The sequence below is a fragment of the Caloenas nicobarica genome, chromosome 4 (assembly GCF_036013445.1).
Source record: "Caloenas nicobarica isolate bCalNic1 chromosome 4, bCalNic1.hap1, whole genome shotgun sequence".
In the NCBI taxonomy this organism is placed as follows: Eukaryota; Metazoa; Chordata; class Aves; order Columbiformes; family Columbidae; genus Caloenas; species Caloenas nicobarica.
This window is the reverse complement of record NC_088248.1, coordinates 35,443,448-35,462,096: the sequence shown is the minus strand read 5'-3', so window position 1 is coordinate 35,462,096 and position 18,649 is coordinate 35,443,448. Positions and strand designations below refer to the sequence as shown.

General features: G+C 36.9%; 1 protein-coding gene across 1 annotated transcript in view; it reads right to left on the bottom strand.

Moving 5' to 3' along the window:
* Positions 1–18,649, bottom strand: part of RXFP1 (relaxin family peptide receptor 1) — a 77,116-nt gene that overhangs the window by 25,506 nt on the left and 32,961 nt on the right. The window contains exon 2 of the mRNA XM_065634886.1: positions 2,889–3,044. Coding sequence (XP_065490958.1) covers positions 2,889–3,044 — 156 coding nt within the window. The remainder of the gene's footprint in view (positions 1–2,888; positions 3,045–18,649) is intronic.

The window sequence follows — 18,649 nt, the reverse complement described above, 5'->3', positions numbered from 1 at the left end:
ATCTCTTCTGCATCGATGCCTTTTTGTTTCAAGGACCTTTAAAGACTTTTATAAAGTAACTCTCTTGGAAGATCTACTATGCTTTTTATGCTAGTTGCTTCTCTGCCTGTTTCGTTCACTGATGTCTCTTAAAAGTGCTATTTCAGTAATCGCAGCTGCTGTTAATTTTCAACACACTTAGAAGCTTGTATTGAAAGTGCTTTTTTTTTTTTTCCTTCCTTCCTCTTCTCCTTTTCCCTCCTGTGTTTGTTTGGGTTCCCCTGTCCCTCTCTTTTCTTCTTCATCGGAAAACCACTGTCCATAACAGAATTTTGCTTTGTGTTTCCTTATGTTATAATACTGGTTTGTACATAGGATATATGCAATTCTTCACTATAACATTTTTCTTTAGGCTTAAGATAGTGTTTTTTCATTACTGAAAAAAATAATTAGTAAAGCAGCTACTTTACCTAGCTATGGTTGAGACACAAGCATTAATAAATAAATAAATACAATTCTGAATTCCTTTTGTAGTCTACACTAATTTTTTCCCTCCCCACACCTGCTGGGTTGAATGTTGTAGACTGGCCACCTCAAAGCTCCAGTTCAAATTTATGCAAGATGAAAATGTGCGAGAATTTAAAAGTTGAGATAAATAGACTACCTTGTGGTTAAGATTAAAATTTCCAACGGTACTGCATGAAACAATTACTACACTGGAATAATATCACTTTGAATTGCTTTCCTGTAACCGGGAGCAATGACTTCAACCGAAAACTAGTTGTAAATTTAAAAAAATACTTAGAAGGAACCAAATATGACTGCTGGCATAAGGCAGGCGTACTGAAGTGGCCCTGGGAAACTGCAGCAGAAAAGATAGCCAGGTAGTTTCTTTGTCTTAGGAGCTAATCAATGAGGCTTCTTTTCCTGGATTTTAAGGAAGATGAATAGTCACAAAACAGACCTGTCCCCCAAAGATCCTCACACTGACTACCGTGTAGGGACATTGAAGAAAATCTCACCAGGGCATTCATATTCTCGGGCAAGGAAGCAACTCTTCCTTTATTCAAACAATGAAGTTAGACTGCAACACCAGTATTTGAGAAAACATTACTGCTGAGTGTGACCTTAATGCATTACACACAGCATGCATTCCTGAATGAGAATATGAGAAAAACACTGACAAGATATGAGAAAAACACTAACAGTGTAGTTCTCCCGGTAAGTCAATACAATGACTCTTAATCTTTTGTAATTTAGGCTTTCAGAAATTGCAGCCAGCTCATTCTTGAATCACTATACCCAGAAGAGGATTTAATATCACAGCTGAATTGTCTTGCAGGCTATACTGTCTTGTACATCTCATCATGAAACTGTGTAAATTCCAATTACCATTTGATCGAGCTGCACATTTTCAGCAAGTCCTTGTACATTAGACTTTCTAGTACTAGAAATGAAACATGGATAAAACAACAGTTTATGGTGCTTGCATTTAAACACGAGAGGACCACTGTCAGCAATTTCTGTCACCAATGGGCAAGATAACTACAGAAGAATAACAGAACAAGAGGATTTTGACTACTGTCAATGGAAAGTATGTTTATGGCACCAGCAAATGACATAAAACTGGGAAAAGCTGCAGGTCTGTTATATGGGGTTCTAATCAAAAGCGACTTTCATGTGAAGTAAGATGCTGAAATTTGATGGGCATAAGAATAAGATACTGCAGATATGCACAAAAATCAGCTTCACATATATACAATGAGAACAACTATTTTCAAAACATAATTGACTTTGCTGAGAACAGTTTTGAAAAATGCCTTTACCATATTTTGTTTGAAATTTTTTCAGAAAATTTATTTTAGTCTACATAGCTTGAAAGTCTCACTGGAGGCAGCATGTGAGGCAGGGCTCTATACATCTGGCTGCCCTCCATGGCTACAGGCAAACTGCTAAGGAATAGGAAGTCTAGTTTCCCCAGCTGCCATGGATCAGTAGTTCTGAAACTATCCAGGCTGTTAGTATGCTGACAATACTGGCAAATAAAATGTGCAAGTGCTGCCTTTCTCTCCCTGCAGTGACAGCTTTCAACCAAATGTCTAAGCTCTCTTCTCTCAAAATCCAGGGAGGCCTTTCCCAAAGTATCTCAGGTCTGTGCCACCCTCTGAGCTGTGCCCAGGCAGCGTGAGAGATGCTGCTCAGCACAGACCAAAGCTGTGCCAGGGCCACGCTCACACATCCGCAGCACGGACAGGTAAGTGCCATTGCAGAGCCCATGCCCTCGCCCTACTCAGTTTGCAGCCAGGGTAAATAAAGCTTGTGAACCAAGTCAAGTTCACAGCTGCCGGCCGGTGGGGCCATGAGTGACAAGGATGACAGCAGCAGACAGTGGTAGCCTGATGGTCTGTATTCCCTCAGACTCTGACATTTCCAAACCCTGAAGTCTGGTAGCAGTACAGCTCATACAGCATACTCATACAGTTATGGTTTTTCTCCTGGGTTAGGACATAAAAGATTTCTGAAAAATATTCTGAATTACATCTCCCAAGCAGTTTTGAAACTCACATTAAACTCAGCAGAAACTCTGTTAGTTCATACGTCCACCTTTCCTCAGCAGAGGTCTTTGCTGGATCATGTACATCCATTTGTACACACCAAAATGACATATGCAAACAAGTTCAAAACAGGGATAAAAATGGGATAAATTGATACCATACACAAACAAAAATGTGGCCCTTCCTTCCTAGCAACTGGTTTGTTAGGTGGCTTTATTATCTAAACCAAATACCTACTGTATCTTCTGCAAAACATTTAACTTTCCTATTCATAACACTCTGCAGCTCTCAAATTAGTGTGAGCAGTGCGTGGGTTTCAGGTGTTAGACATGAAGAAAGGTCTCAGCCACATACCACAGTTGTCTTCATCGGCCTGATTCCCACAGTCATCCTCACCGTTACAGTGAAGCTGTTGAGGCAAACACTTGGTGATATTGCCACATGGGAAGTAGCCCAAGGGGCACCTGACTCCAACTCCATAAACATGATCTTCCAAAGAGTCACAGATGACTAAACAGAAACAAAAAGAGTATGCTTACCTTAAGATATGCTGTTGATGTTTAATAATCATTCAGATTATGCTTTTATAAATAGTAATTTGCATTTGAATGTGAATATCAAGTGATAAATTCGTATTAGTTCATTGGACATGCACTTACAATAATATATTAAGTACCTGTTACCTTGGCACGAAACATTTATATTGTCAGCTAACTAAAATTGGCTTTGATATAAAGCAACTAAGCTGGAAATGCTAATCATACAAGACAAATGACCTAAGGCCACTCTTTAAAAGAATTGCTTCACACTAGAAATTAATTTGTTATAGCAATATACCAGATAAGCTGTGCAGATATGGATTGTATTAATTTGTGCTGAAATTTTAGACCCAGAGAGATAAGTCCTCTTTATACAAAGTCAGAATTACAGATTTTTAAATCTATTCTAATTTGAAAGCAATTACTACATGTAAACTGATCAAGGTTCAAAGAACAAGGAAAGTAAGATCAAGTCTATGATGTGGTTTTGCTGAAGAATGAGTAAGATGACACAAAGGTGCTGCTACGAATCCTTTGGAAGAGTTGTCAGCCCGCTTCAAATAATTTGGATATATTGTTCGGAATCTATTAGTCTGAAGTTTATATACACAGATGCTGTCCTGCTAAACCCATGCTTTATAGGAAGTAATTTCACAGAATATGGGAACTTCATTCAAGCAGTGCTGAGGGAAAGTGTAGAGAGATGCTGATGAGGGACCGCCAGTGCAGCTGGAGGACTCAGCTTGTCCTCTGTTCCTCAGTTCTCTGCAATACAGTAGCTCCTGTCACCCACATCTGCAAATGTATGATGCTTTACCAGTCCCTCCAACACACCTGAGGGACAAATTCTGCCATCATCACTTTTTCCAGGATAAGCGCAACTGATCTACTGCTTTTGTAATGAATTGCAGGGTCCCAACTCAGATTTCTTGTCATACCAGATCAGCTTCCCAGGAGCATACAATGGAGAGAGTTTTAAATTACTCTGGAATGCTATTTGTTCCGTCTCCAATATATCAGAAATGGAGGAAAGCACCATCAGCACAGAACGTTCTTTGCGCTCCCAAAGCTTCAGTAAGCCTGCCTAGTAAAGTACCATTCTGCAAGGGCCTGCTAATTTAATTTCTGAAGTGCTTTCAAAAAGGAATATCGCTTCGTCATTAGAGCTAGCATTTGACTTAGTGGATACTGTCACCAAAAAATTGAGATAAAAATTCCAACATAAATTACATTTTAAGTTTCATTGCTGTCTTACAGTACTTGAAATACTCCATACAACCTTCATTAACTGTGATGTGATTCTTGTTCAGAGAGTAAATTGCCACTTCTGAAACATGCCACTATTTTTCCAGGCTATTTTCGTAAGACAAAACATATATCTTTTACACAACTTTCTCACATTAATGAGAAATGTTATTACATAACACCTGTCACAATCTGAGTAACTACTGAAATACCTGGTAAAAGACAAGAATATAGAAAAATTAAACATAAATGAAAAAAACCCCACCAACCCCTTACATTTTGTCAAGCATTTTACCCTACACACTGGAGACATATTCAGACTGAGCTGAACTTTGTGCTTAGAGGATCTGATCTAAACGCAGTTTACATTTCAAACGATAGTGTTTATCTTCTCACAGTACCTTTAAATTAGTTCTGATATCATTTTCCAAAAATATTATAAATTAGTCAAATAGTATTAGTCCCTGGACTAATTAATGAATTTATTGTTAGAGTTTAGAAATCATTCTTTGTGAAAGAGTAAATAATCCCTCACTGTGTTTAATGTTTTGAATTCTCTGTAAATTTATAGCCTTGATGATATCTATTCTGAATCTCTGCATTACTCATTTTGTGCTATGTCGGATTACCGCGGCATGCAAATATCTGCCTGGGAAAGAAGATATTAATAACAAGGCATCAACACTTCAGGACTCCATCCTAGTTGAATCACTGAAAAGACTGGTCTTTGTTCATTGACTTGTTAAAATCACTTTGTTTATGCAAAAAAAGACAGAAGTTTGGACCCTGCAGATTTCAGGAGATTTATGAACGGAAAACTCCCCAGCCCTCTGAGGAAATATTTGGCAAAGATAACAAAGGTAGACAGGAGATAAGACAGTAAAATTCACTGTAAAATGCTAGATAATATTCAACTAATTATCTTCTGGATCAAGGAAATTTAAATGGTGTCTTTTATGTGAGGAAAATGGATAAAGATATCACTGCAACAACAGTAACAAAAAACTATGCTTCTTGTTTTGCAAACACAAACTTTACTGACACTGGACTTTATTTTGCCAAGATAGTGACCTACCATGCTACCTTTATCATGTAGTATTAAAGGTGTCAACTATTCTATCTGCTATTGATTTTCCACTATAAAAAACCTGAACCACTCTTCCAGTATCTTGTTTCATTGTTCTTTTTTTTTTTAGCAGCTGACAGAGTATCTCTAAAAAATATTGATGAATGATTATTTCATCATGTCAAATCACTGGCTGTTTCATGTTTATGTCAAATCAAGAAGAAAAACGTTATTTTGTACTCCTTTTATCCATAGGTTATGTTTCTGTTCCTATGTGTATCAAGCTTCAAAGATACCTCTGTTGTTTTATAGGTTCTCATTCACAGCTCATCCAGGACAGAACACCTCATCTTTGATTCTTACTGCCAAACTAGCATTGTAAAAGCGAGAGATCCCCTATAACACAGAAGTATCACAAGCAAACCATATAAATAATCAGCTTGAACCTTAATATGGCTTAATTAATATAAATTATTTGTCCTTTATAACAAGTGAGTTTTGCCCCAATGTTTTTATCTTACGTACTCAACAGAAAAAAAAAAATGTCCTTCAGAGATATGGCAAATGTAGACTGATAGATAAAAGAAGACTAAAAAAAAATTTAAATTGTGTATAAAGAATTTAGCTACAAAGGTAGAAACTAGAGAAAAGGTGGAACTCAGGACAGATTTGTTTAGGTCTCAGTTGTGAAGATGAAAAGTATAAATCCATGACAGACTTGATTACGTCAGAAGGTTTGCTTTTACGGATTCTCCAAGTAAAAAAATCTCTGCTTTGTATACCTTATACAGAAATTTATCTCCTGCCTTTCGGTGACAGAGAGAATTTCATACATTTCAGCTTTACTGTGCCAACATTTTTTTTTTTCTCATAATGATCAGAATAAACATTCAAGTATTTTCAAGCTTTCTAGAACAAATAGAACAGAAATAGGTGAACCGGTAGCAGTACAAATGGCAAAACCACAAACAAACATCTTTCTGACAAGGTGTTTGCCCTCTCAATAAAGAACAATGTTCTACCCAATAGCTCAGATTCATGATTCTGGAAATTATATGTTTCTGACTATCATGTACTTAGGGTCCTCCTCTGTCCCCCAATTCTTCTCAAGCTTCCAAAAAAAAGAATCAGGAATTCATGTCATTGTCCAGACCTGCTGCTTTGAGGCATCTATTGTTAAGACAGGCATCTGTGATCTTTCCTCTAGCTTGAAGAAAGTGGATAACTCTTTTCCTGCTACTCTTTATCGTATAAGACTAATTTACCACTGCTTTCCTTTTTTTAAAGAAATAAGCAAGAATTGGGTTGTCATCTAGTATAAAATGGTAAGGCTCTGACCTCTGCAGAATCACTAGGGAAAGAACACAGCAGCCCCTCTTTAAGCTCTCATAAAATGAAGTCAAAAGAGGGAACGCATTTGAGAAAGCCAAGAGGAAGATATTCCCAGGAGAACACGGCTTTCCTTCAAATGAAATTGATTCATGAAACTCACACTTTTTGTGAATTCTTTGAAAAATGACACAAAGTTTTGAAAACAGAGATTGGGTCGCAAACACCGTTTGACAAACCAAATAAGGGACATGTGCACTAGAAGAATACAAACTTAACATAGTTATTTGTAGCTTCTGTAAAACAAGCGAATATGACTCTGTAACGGGAAAAATACTGCATTGATTAGACTGAGTCATACACAATTGAACTAATCAAAGCAGTATTATTCATTGCTTGGTACTTGCTAGTCACACTGGTCTCAACTGTATTGCTTATAGGTTCAAATAACGGTATATCATAGCATCCAGAAAATATTTTTGTATTCTCAAAAATTTGAATCACATGAAGAGCCATTGTAATGAGTCCAAAATGACTCTCAGATTCCATTGGCCAAATAAGGTAACATGTTTTTCTTCACTTTGAGTAAGTTATCAGTTTAAAAGTATTTGGGATGAGGAAATACAACTATTTTTGAAAAGGAGTCCTTAAATGACAAGGACTGAGGAATTGTCACAGTACTGGAGAATCCATCCTGTACTTACTATGACGGAAAGTTATTTTACCTACAAATCCCCAAGTTTTTCAAATAGACCAATGCAATGTTATTTAATGGTGGGACTTTTCCTACCCTCCCATAACTAATTGTAGTTGCTGTACTTCCAGACACAGGGGAAAATGGGCTGGAGAAAGAGGACTGAAAATTTTCATTTGAAACGCTTGCTTTGAAGGAGTATGTCTTCTTCAGCTAAAATAGAAAGAGACAACAAAGAAAACATTAAAGTTGAAATTGATTTTGCCCATCATTTTTTTGCTAACCGGAATACTTCGAGATGACAGTGGATTAAAAAATTCCTTTTCTGCTGGAAGTTATTTGAAGTGTATGTGAACAGGCTTTGAAAAACAGATAGCATAACAGAGGAGACATCTTAGGCCTGTAACCTTTATTTTCAAAAGATAAATCATCATAAAAAGGGTATAAAACAAGTTTATAACTATGAATTCCTTTGAATTAAAAGACGGTTAATTAATGATTGACAAAGAATAGTATTGACAACTGGTTGGCCAACTCTGATCAGAACCGTCTGAATCACCAAACGGCAGAGAAAAGAAAAATCTTAAAAAGATTTTTTTTTTTTTAAATTACTTATCTCAATTTTTCCGTTACAAAAATGCGTAGTAGTGAACAATATTTAGTTCAGTCTTACATTAATTTTCCTGGTTTTGTTCTGGATTATTCAACTTCTTCCTACTAAAAAAGGGAAATTTTTAGCAATTTATTATATACTAGAATGAAGTTAGTCTAGTGCATTTCAGGATAGAAATATGAAGTTTTGTATACATAACTTATTACAGTTTTATCAGCCGGAATTTTTTTTTTTTTCAGCATGTAATTTTATAAAGACTCTCCTAAATTTGAAACTTCATTTAGGAAATGCTTTCTAGTGATTTCTGTGAATATGTAATGGGAATCCCATACAATTAAAATTATTTTTATTAGCATTTAAAAACTGTCCATAGATATTGAAAGTAGATTCTAGTTTCATACAAGAATTAAAAAAAAAACCCAACCAGTTCATGCGCTTGAACTTTAATGCTGTTAATGTACACATTTGGAATAACTCCTTGGGCGAAAGCTGTAGACCTTAATAGACCTTGCTTTAGCAGTGACAGATACTTTATCATTCATTAATCCTTGAAACAAAGCATCGGTGGCTTAAAAGAATTAAACTTCCGCACAGGGTCCCCACAGGAGTATAATTAAACTGTTATCACTACAACTGCTTTTTCTGTAATTTGCTCCTCTCCTCATTCGCTAATTGTTCAGCTCTGATGTATATAGCATTTTCTAAATATCTGTATAGCGTAGGAATGTTTGTAATGTTACATTTTATTAGGCGCAAGTGACACAATGCTGTTTATTCAGAATGCCAAATGGTTGCAACAGCTTCATTTCTAAAACACTAGCAATTTTTAGTATTTTAGCTGTCGCTCTTGCAGCCATAATTACATTTTCAGTTTTATTGCATTACATTTATCTTTAGTAGACCATATTAGATGTCATTCTGGGAATATGTAGTACTTTAACTACACACATAAGTTTATGGCTGACTGTATAAAATGTTTTGTTTCATTAAACACAATATAGTGCAAAGGATTTCAGCAGAAAAGATGTGTATATTATGACTGCCAATCTGGTCGTTATTTTGGATTTTGATTTCATATAGTACCATTATGTCTTGCTGTGTGTTTCACATTGCTTTAATTTCAGAAGCATTTTCCAAAGCAGATAATTTGTAGTATCTTTTGGAAAATACAGACTCCAATCTCATAACAACATTACTAAAGTTAGTTATCAGTTTTGCCACAGATAATTCAGTCTAATTAATCCAGCTACAGTGCTGGAAGATCCTTTTTGTATAACTGCCAGATAAATCTGCTCCAGGGCCAGAAACTGCCAGTAGAGCAATTCAGACTGGTCACGTGGCACCTTGCCAGAGGATTTGGCTCTCATACCTTTTATTAATTTGTCTTTTTGTTCTGCTTACATAGAACTTAGAATAAAAAGGTTCTGTTGCACAGAAAGAGCTGAAAGAGATAATATTATTTGGAAAAGCCCCAATATGAAGTACAAAGAACTTTATTCAGAGGATGAGGCCTCAGCGCTATTTCTAACAGACACAAGTTAACGAGCAGAGTCAAACCTTCCTGTCACTCCCCTTTTCTTCCTCTCCCCAAATACAGAGAATTTAAATGATGCCTGATTGTTGCCTGTTTAGAAATAAATTCTTAGTATTCTGACATTATTTCCAATAGAAAATACATTAAAGTACACTTTCCTTTGCCCTAGTGTTCTTTTGCATTGGTGTAACTCCTTTGATTTCACTGCTATCTTTTTCACACTGGTGCAATATCAAGTCTGAAGCTGGACATATGAAACACTAGGGTTTTATTTGGGTGGCCTTAGATACAGAACAAAAATGAAGGCACTAATGTAAATGTATTAAATCCATTGTACTAGTCAGTACCATCCCACCTGAAAGACCCAGAAAAGGCAACGGCTGCCACCAAAATCAAGGAAAACTCCCCTCCCAGGAGCTGATTTTCTTCTTCCCAGCCATGGAGGAGTGCATTTGGGCATGCTCTTCAAGCTCCAAAGATCAAAGAAGTCTGTTTCAAATAATATTTTTTTCCTCCTTTGAAACACTGCATTTGTAAAAGTTAATGATTTAAAGACATGCATGAAAGGAAAAAAAAAATCTCTAAGCTTTACACCAGGCATGTCAATTTTGATGTTTTGATGTAATCCTAGGGAAAAAAGTTTATTATTTAGCAGTATTTCCCATTTATCTTACATTTTTCTGTTATCTCATAACATGCTTAGTAGTAAGCTAATTAAGCTTTTTTTCTTTTTTTGTTTTTTAATCTGATAATTTAAAATGTACTTTAGCCACGAGGATCAAGAACAGCTGGTTATCAATAAATTAATGTCCCTCAAGTAACAATCATTCACCTCACCTAGGTAACCAGCGTGTTGAATTTAAATGCATAATGATAGTAATTAGAGATTACTGTAAAGAAGTTCACTTCAGATTTGTTGCTTTGCACAAGTTAACCCAGTCAGTCATATATAAGTAAGCAAAACTAAAACACTGATTAATGAAAACTAAATTATTTAAATTAACAAACTCTTTGCTGAACTTTTCTTCAGTTAAAAAAGAGAAAACTGTCTTCGCCTTTTTTTTCTTTTTATTCTCCCGACTCAAAATTGCATGAGTCAGCTGTGACTTCTTTCACACCATCTTTTGTATGCTCTTGTGATAAGGAAAACAAACAAACAAACAAACAAACCCACTCCGGACTGGTAGAATGAATATTTTGCAGCACTGATGATGGCGAAATAGATTTGATAAACAGCCTGACCACAGGCTGAGGAAAAGAACCTGACAGAGAGCAGTGGGAGGTTTTATTTTCTCTTTCTCCATCTTCTTTTGCTCTTTGGTCTCTTATTCTGCTACAGGGTCACTTAGACTAAGCAAGCTGCACATCAGTCACAATTTCAGAAGCTACAATATTTTTCCTCTTCTCCCAACTAACACAATCTTAAAGAAATCTTCATAAAATACTCTCAGGTAAGCTTTTTCTATCTCAGACACCAGAGAAAGAAATGGAAAAAAAGCATTTTGGGAGCCTTGTACAAAGTATTTGAAATATGAAACATAATTTAAAAAAATTTTTTTTTTAATTCATTGTGCCTTTATTAAAGGCTAGAAGGATTCTAATGATAGTTCTTACAATGGAACTAAGCCAGCGTAACTTTAAATGAAGCTCTGAAGCATACTTAAGATTAATTTTGTAACAATAAAAATATGTTATTTCTTGCTGAGCCTGAGACAAGATTATCTGATCAATTTTATTTATTCACATACTTTCGTTACTAAGAACCATTTCTAACTATTAGGAATTTAAATTTAATACAGAACCTCAAGTTCAGATTAGGGAGGTTGCTGTGCCCTATAAATCTATGAGATTCCACCCTCCTGAAGCATTATAAAAATTGAATCCTTTGTTGTTCTGTTCTGAAGTAAAATAATTTGAAAGTATTTTGGAGAGCTCATGGGACTATTATGTGAAAAATGAATTTGCAAACACTGTGCTTAAATAAATGCATTATTATTGGATTCTGACTCATGAATATTTGGTTCAATTTAAAACCCACAAGTTTTCCAATCTCTACTATATTTTACTATGAGTAAACTTAACTCACCAGTGTAAATTGTGACACTCCAGTTAAAGTGCCATAAAACAGAAATTATCTCAAGCTAGTAGGATTTCTGACTTAGAGTGAATAATGTTAGCTGATCTTGAACCATGACTGGAGACATCTGGCTTATTTCTTCTTTTGCAGGTTATATAGAAATGTGCCTACAGATTAAGATTTATAGATTTTAAGATTCTAACTTTTAGATTTTATACAGTTATTAATGTACAGAAAGAAATTGTGCATTAGCAGGACATAGGTGTAACTTATCTGGATATTAACTTTTCCCAATCAAGTTAGAAAAGTAATAAGAGACTACATTCAGAAGTTCATCTCCATTTTAGATGCAGTTTGGCTAAAAAATACATTTGCATGGATTACTGATGGATTTTGCCTCTGCATAGCCTATAGCTCCTCCTTCTCTTCCTTTTGACCCCACTCCAGCTACATCCACCCATAATGATGCCCATTCCTGACACCAAGTTTTCCTTGTCAACACAAATGAAAGCATGCTCTGAAACATGGCTTAAATTGGAGTACTATCATGATTCATCTCAAGCATGGCACATGACGCAGGACACAGGGCTGGGTGGAGGAAAGGTTTGCTCCAACAGTGATCAAACTGAGAAGAGAGAGTATTGGTGCACAGCTGTCTGTTACTGGACATTACAATCTGGCTCCATTTTTTTTTTTTTGGTAACTTACAAGATCATATCCCAGTACTTAAAACTATTGTTGACATAACTGATTAGCAAAATTAAATCCTTTGTAACTTGGTATTATTTTAAAATATCTGTTAAATTCTCCAAAGTTGTGTTGTTGGCAGCATACACTCAAATTCTGCCACATATCTTTAAATTTCATACATTTCTGCAAATGTACCTCCATGTAACACTAGACACATTTTGCCTACACTTTCATTAGTCTTCTAATGGATTGCTGACATGCTGCTGCTTAGTCTACGGTCTAGCCACTTATAAATTACAATATTAAATTCGGTCATACGGCTACAATAACTAGACATCCCATATTTAAGTCCTCACGGACTGCTTTGATTACAGTTTAGAATATGGCATGAGGAGCTGAGATGTTAACATATGTATGGCAAGTGTTTCTGCTAATTTTAGGTTTCTATTTTCAGAGTCAGCTTCACAGATTCAAGCACGGCTTTTACAGATTTCAGTGGCAGCTGCGAAATGAACACTGCCACATCAGGTTTATCAAGCCAAAACACTAGAAAACCTGCCATATAATTATTGTCCATTTATGAAGCATTTAGAGCATCACTGTTTGGGGCAAGAAACAGGAACAGAATTCAGTTTTCTGCAGCAGAGTTCCATCGCTTTCATCACATGGCCATCGTTTTATAATCCCCAGCCTCATTCACATTTTACCTTCCACAGCGAATGGATAAGGGGTTACACAGGCAGCATAGTTTGCTATATGTTTCTGATTCTTTCTACAAATGTAGTACATGAAGAACAAGTTCTTGTGGAGCTATAGCACGAAGAAAACACGGTGTTGTGCACATAGGACAAATTAAGATTGTAAGCTTCGTCTTGATTCCTAAGCACTGAGCTTGCAAAATTAATAATGTGCTTTGATACAGGTAGCATCCTAGAATATTAAAAGAGGAAATCACTTCTCCTCTGACATAACATGATACTGTGTGGCATCACGAGTCCAAAACCTTTAATTCTCCAGACTTTCGGGGTTTGAGAGGATGGGGTGATCCAATGGCATTAACTACCAGACTCTGAGCAGAGATGTCACGCAGCAGGAGGAGACATTTTGCAAGGAGGCAGTAAGCACCAGGACAACCTACTGCTTCCTTCTGGCTTTGTAGCGGGGTGCTCACCCCACCAAGCAGAAGTCCTTTTTCTGCTCAGTCTTGCCTTTTCCTCTCTCTGGCTGCTTACCTCACTGCCAGCCTTTCTTGCCTAACCAATACCTGCCTCCCATCCTGTTGTCTCCTCTTGTCTGTATAGGGTTCTAGTTCTGGTCTCAGGATCTCAGGACTTTATTCTTCAGACAATTCCCTCTCTCAGACCTCCTTGTCCTTCTCAATTAATTCACTGTTCCCTGCTGGCTCCCTTGCACACATCCCTTTCCTCAGTTTCTACCCTCCCAGACTAATAGTCTTTCTGATTTCCATTTTCCCTATGTAGCGTTAGCATTTTCCCTCACCTCTCTACTCCCTTGTTCCACCTTCGTCTCCCTTTAGCCCCTGCTTTCAGTCTCCTCACTCAGTCCTTCCCAATACATTTTCACCTTCTCTCTTTTTTAGCCACAACCAGAATGACTTCCTGATCCTCTCAGCTTCCTACAGCTCCCTGCCTTGAACTTCTCATTTCAAAGTCTGATTTGATGGCTTCAAAGTATAGGACATGTGGCACTGCCAGGAAACATTCACTGAGGTTACAGTTCCTCTGATGAGCTTCACGCGGGTGTCTAGCATCCAGGAGCATCCATTAGAGAAGGTTAATTTTTACACTACTGGAACTGGGGCTTGGATCACCTCATTAGCTCTAGTGGGATGGCCAGTCAGAAAACTATCTCTCAGACACAGTGATTTTGTAATGGAATACTGCAGAAGCTCTTATTCATTTAAAAAAAGCCATTGCTTAACACAAGATTCCCAGAATCATTCAACGTAGGCAAAGTACCAATTCCTCACTTTCTGAAAAATTAAAACGATTTAGGTAAAGCTTTGTCTCCTCACTTAAGGTGAAAAAAAAGCCCCATTGCACATAAAATTTCAGAGCAAATGGTTCAAGTTTGGTAAACTTGCTATAAACAGTTGAGACAGGTTTGCAAGTTGGGTAACCCCCAGTGCTGTTAATGGAGAGGTGCAAGCAGCCTTGCTCATGCAGCAGTTGCAGTCAGACCAGCCTGTGCAGATGACGATGATCTAATTTTCAGAGTTTAGTTTCAGTCTATCACTTAGTCTTTTCACTACCCTCTAACTGACATCAGAGGAAATTTTCCTTAGGAAATAATCCTCATCCCTGATTTTCTGTAAATACAGGATTTTTTGTTGTACACAGTGATATAGAAGATGCACATTATTCTTCTAGCCACAGGGAAGCTGGTCAAATTAATGTTCAAGTTAAATGGAAGCAAAGAGAAATTAACCAAAAATTATTATCACACAAGGATTATTTGAGCTTCTGTGATTTCACTGAAGTAATTTCCCTTTCCTATTTACAGATCTGGAAGAGATCTTAAAATTTGTTACAAACTATGTAAACAAGAGCACTATCCCACACAGTCATAAACTGGCACTTCTCCAAACAATTTGGGCTAGTCTCTTCCCCACATTTGACAGAAAGCATTTGGTGTAAGAGATCTTGGCCTTGAAAACAGCTGCCATGTACACGCAGCACCAGAAGGGCTAACAAGTTTCAGACAGTTTTAAGAAAGTTTTCAGCGGCATTCTGAAGCAAGGGAAAGAGAGAAGAAAAAAAAAAAAAAAGGAAAGGATAGAAAGAGAAGGGAAGTTGAACTGTAGGCACAAGGATAAATAGGATTGGAAAACTTCAGGTAGGGGCACAGATCATACAGGGTTAAAATAGTCATAATTGTTTTCCGTGAAGAGCCTGCCAAATCCCTTTGGAATTCACTTTGAATAGTTTCAGACATTAATGTTCTGTTTTTCTTAATGATTGATAAGTTAATTGTTTGAGAGTGTGTCAGCCAGAGTCCAGGAGAATGAAGTAATTTTTATCCCTAGAAAGCTAATGAAAGCGACTCCAAAGACGCAAATGTGCACTATGGTTGTTGCAGCAATTACAGCTGATCATTTTACTAAGAGACAAGCCGTGGCAGCAGCCAGTGCAGTGCCAGCCACATGCCCAAGCAACCTGCCAGCTTTGTGAGGGGGGTGAGACACCCGGGCAGAGGTTTATCTTCGTTACCCATTCAATGCTGCCAATTCCACAACTGGAGTCGAAAATTTACTTTTCTCCATGTCACAACTGATGCTGTTGCCCAGGGAAAAACCATGGTACAGATGCTGCTTTGTTTTCAAATAAACCTTCCACCTGGCGTAGTATACTCCACATGGGAAAGTAGTCTGGCAGTTGCCAAGAGCTGCTGGTGCATAAAAAGTTTCATTATTTGGGTTGGTTTGATTGTTTGCATTTCAGAAGTAAAGGTTTTCATATAAAAAGATTTAATGAAGAATCTGAAGGAAGAGAGTAAAATGAAAGAGCTATTGAATTATTTGTATGCAACTTCAGCTGTTGAATGGAAAACGAAACAGATGTAGATTGAATTGATATGGATGGGTCAGGCAAGAGTAGTTTTTGTATGATAGATACTTCTCATTTTGCTTTTTAAAATAATTAGGAGCATTTGTGAGTTATAAAAATTAAAAAAAAAAAACAAACAAAAAGAAACAAAACACTCCCCCAGCCCAACAAAACTCTACAGCTGAACTTCTACAGTCCAGAAACAACAAATCCAATTTCTAAACACAACTATACTTCAGGAGTGCTTGTCTTAATATCAGCTAGCCTGAAGACTTGAGCAAATCTTAAATCTATTGCGCAGATGAAACCAGCCAACTTGTAGATACGGATACAATTCATATTGATGGCTGAAACTCTGCAAGGCAGTGAAGCTATGAACTGTGCACTGAGTGAGGTTAGTGGCACTAACTAGGAATTAATTTTGGTGCAAAAGACAGCACTAAGAGGCAACAGAGGCTCCAGGCATGCACGTGCTTTAACCTATGCCTGCGCTGCTTCTCTCTTCAACAAATCTGGATCAGCCATGCGGTTTTCTTATAAGTGTTACAATACACTATAAATGATGAACCAATAAACACCTAAAATGTAATGGCCATCATAACTATAATGCTAGAAGACCTGTAGTCATTCACAGTCCTCATCTGCTACCCTATTTTGCAAAATGTTTGAATATATTTCAATAGGCTTTATAAAATGCACAGCTGAGATGAATTTAACCCAGCAGAAATTATACCAACAATGATTTGCACATTTTGTATGAATGTCTCAACGTTTTACTGTTCTGGTATTGAAAACAGTAATGTGAAAGGCTTAATTTGTTGAAATCCTTTAGCTTTTATTCTGCATACCTCGAAGCACTACATTTAAATATTGGATTATTGCTCATGGATAATATGAAGGCAGACTTTACTCACAGGCTTGATAAAATCTCATTATCATAGCCTGCTCAATTCCAAATACATTAATATAACTGTTTTTTCATGCTTACAGCTCACATACTATGTATTCCTCTGAAACATAATAGAACTGCTTAGAGTTTTTCCACAGATTTAACTAAGCTTTACAACTGTAAAAATAACTATAAGTGGAGCTCTATTTCCCAAACTCCTAATGTGGGCAATATTCCTTACAATCCTTATGTTAAGCAGCATAGTATGGCCATGTAAATCCCAAAAGGTTTAATTTAAAAGCGGGAGAGATAGCAAGTTATTTTTCAATATAGAAGGTGGCAGAAATCAACCTTATTTTCCTATTAGTTTAACAAAATGCTTGATATTGCAAAGGGTAGCTATTTCATCTAGGAGATTAATAAAATATTTTAATATTGACATTGTCCAACAACAAGCAATTTTAATATAAAAATTAAAACTAAATAAAATTATAACAATTAGGAAATCCAACGTCTAGATCAGTATCAGCAACTTCACATGGACAGCTTTACCCAAGTCAAAAGCAGCACGTACAAACAGGGTGCTTGAATGAAATGAAGAAAACATTATTGAAGTAAACAGGAGGTCACGTATAACTCCCACCACACTGAAGTGATTTTTATCTGAAGAAAAATTTAAATTTAATTTGGTCTCCATCTTGCATGCTACACTGCCTGTCATGCTGAATCAGAGAATAAAAATTCTTGCTACCTGAACACAATCTAGTTTTCAAGATTTACCAATTCTAGTAAAACTTGCACAGTACCACTACCAGCTACTGAACTGAGTCTAAAATGTGGATTTCATGGCATCTGAAATGAGCCAGTTCTATATGTATGTTCATTAAATATTTACAGCAAATATTTATGCAATGTTTAAACTGTTTCTTTTTATATCAGTTCATCACTATTAACTCTCAAAACATTAAGTACAAAAATATCTGGTCCTTACATGTAGCTAGTAACCTTGAGAGACTGCACTACACTTCGATTCCAAAGAATATTTTCCACGAAGAACTGCAAAATAACACTGAGATGTCATAGTTTAAAACAAAAAGAAAAAGAAAAAAATCCACTACAGAAGATTATTAGCTATCTGCTTTGCAATGTTCAAAACAAGAAAAAAAAAAAAAAAAGCCAGGTACACTTACCCTTGGTACCAATAAGCAAGAACATGTAGAGGCAGCAGTCAGATGTCATAGCTGTCCTTCAGCAATTCAATGAATAAAGTCAATGAATGCTGCCCCTCGAACTGCACACCAGCCAGCGAGCTGCTCCTGCGGTCTGAGAGCTTCTGAGAGCCTTCAGCAGCGCGTGAAGCAAGCCGCCTTCTCTCCCCTGCCTTCCTCCCCTGCTCTCCCTCTCTCCCCCCTCTCTGGCACACCGAGAGGAAAGTTTCTGGGCGCACACGGTTCCTCGGGCTCTCCCTCACGGGATGAGGTCTGCTCTGTGGCAGGCGATGGCTGGACAGTGTGCATGGACACAGGTCCGCCCCAAGCAAAGCTGCTGCTGCTGCTGCAGCAAATACAGCCAGGTCCAGAGATTTGTCATCAATAGTGCAATTTTTTTTTTCCTCCCTTTTTTTTTTTTTTTTCCTTCTGAAGTCACAATACTGCAACAGGCCTGAAAAGTACGGTTTTATTTAGGCAAAGCTGTTTGAAACTAAACATTTGGTATAGTTTAGATTAAAACTGGTACTTTCTCAAGTAAGGGGAAGCGAAATTTGTAAACATAGTCCCCTTTGCAGCAATCCAGTCACTCACTAAATACAGAAAAATACACAATGTAATTTAATTCCAATAACACCATGTCATTATTTTTACACATTAACCAC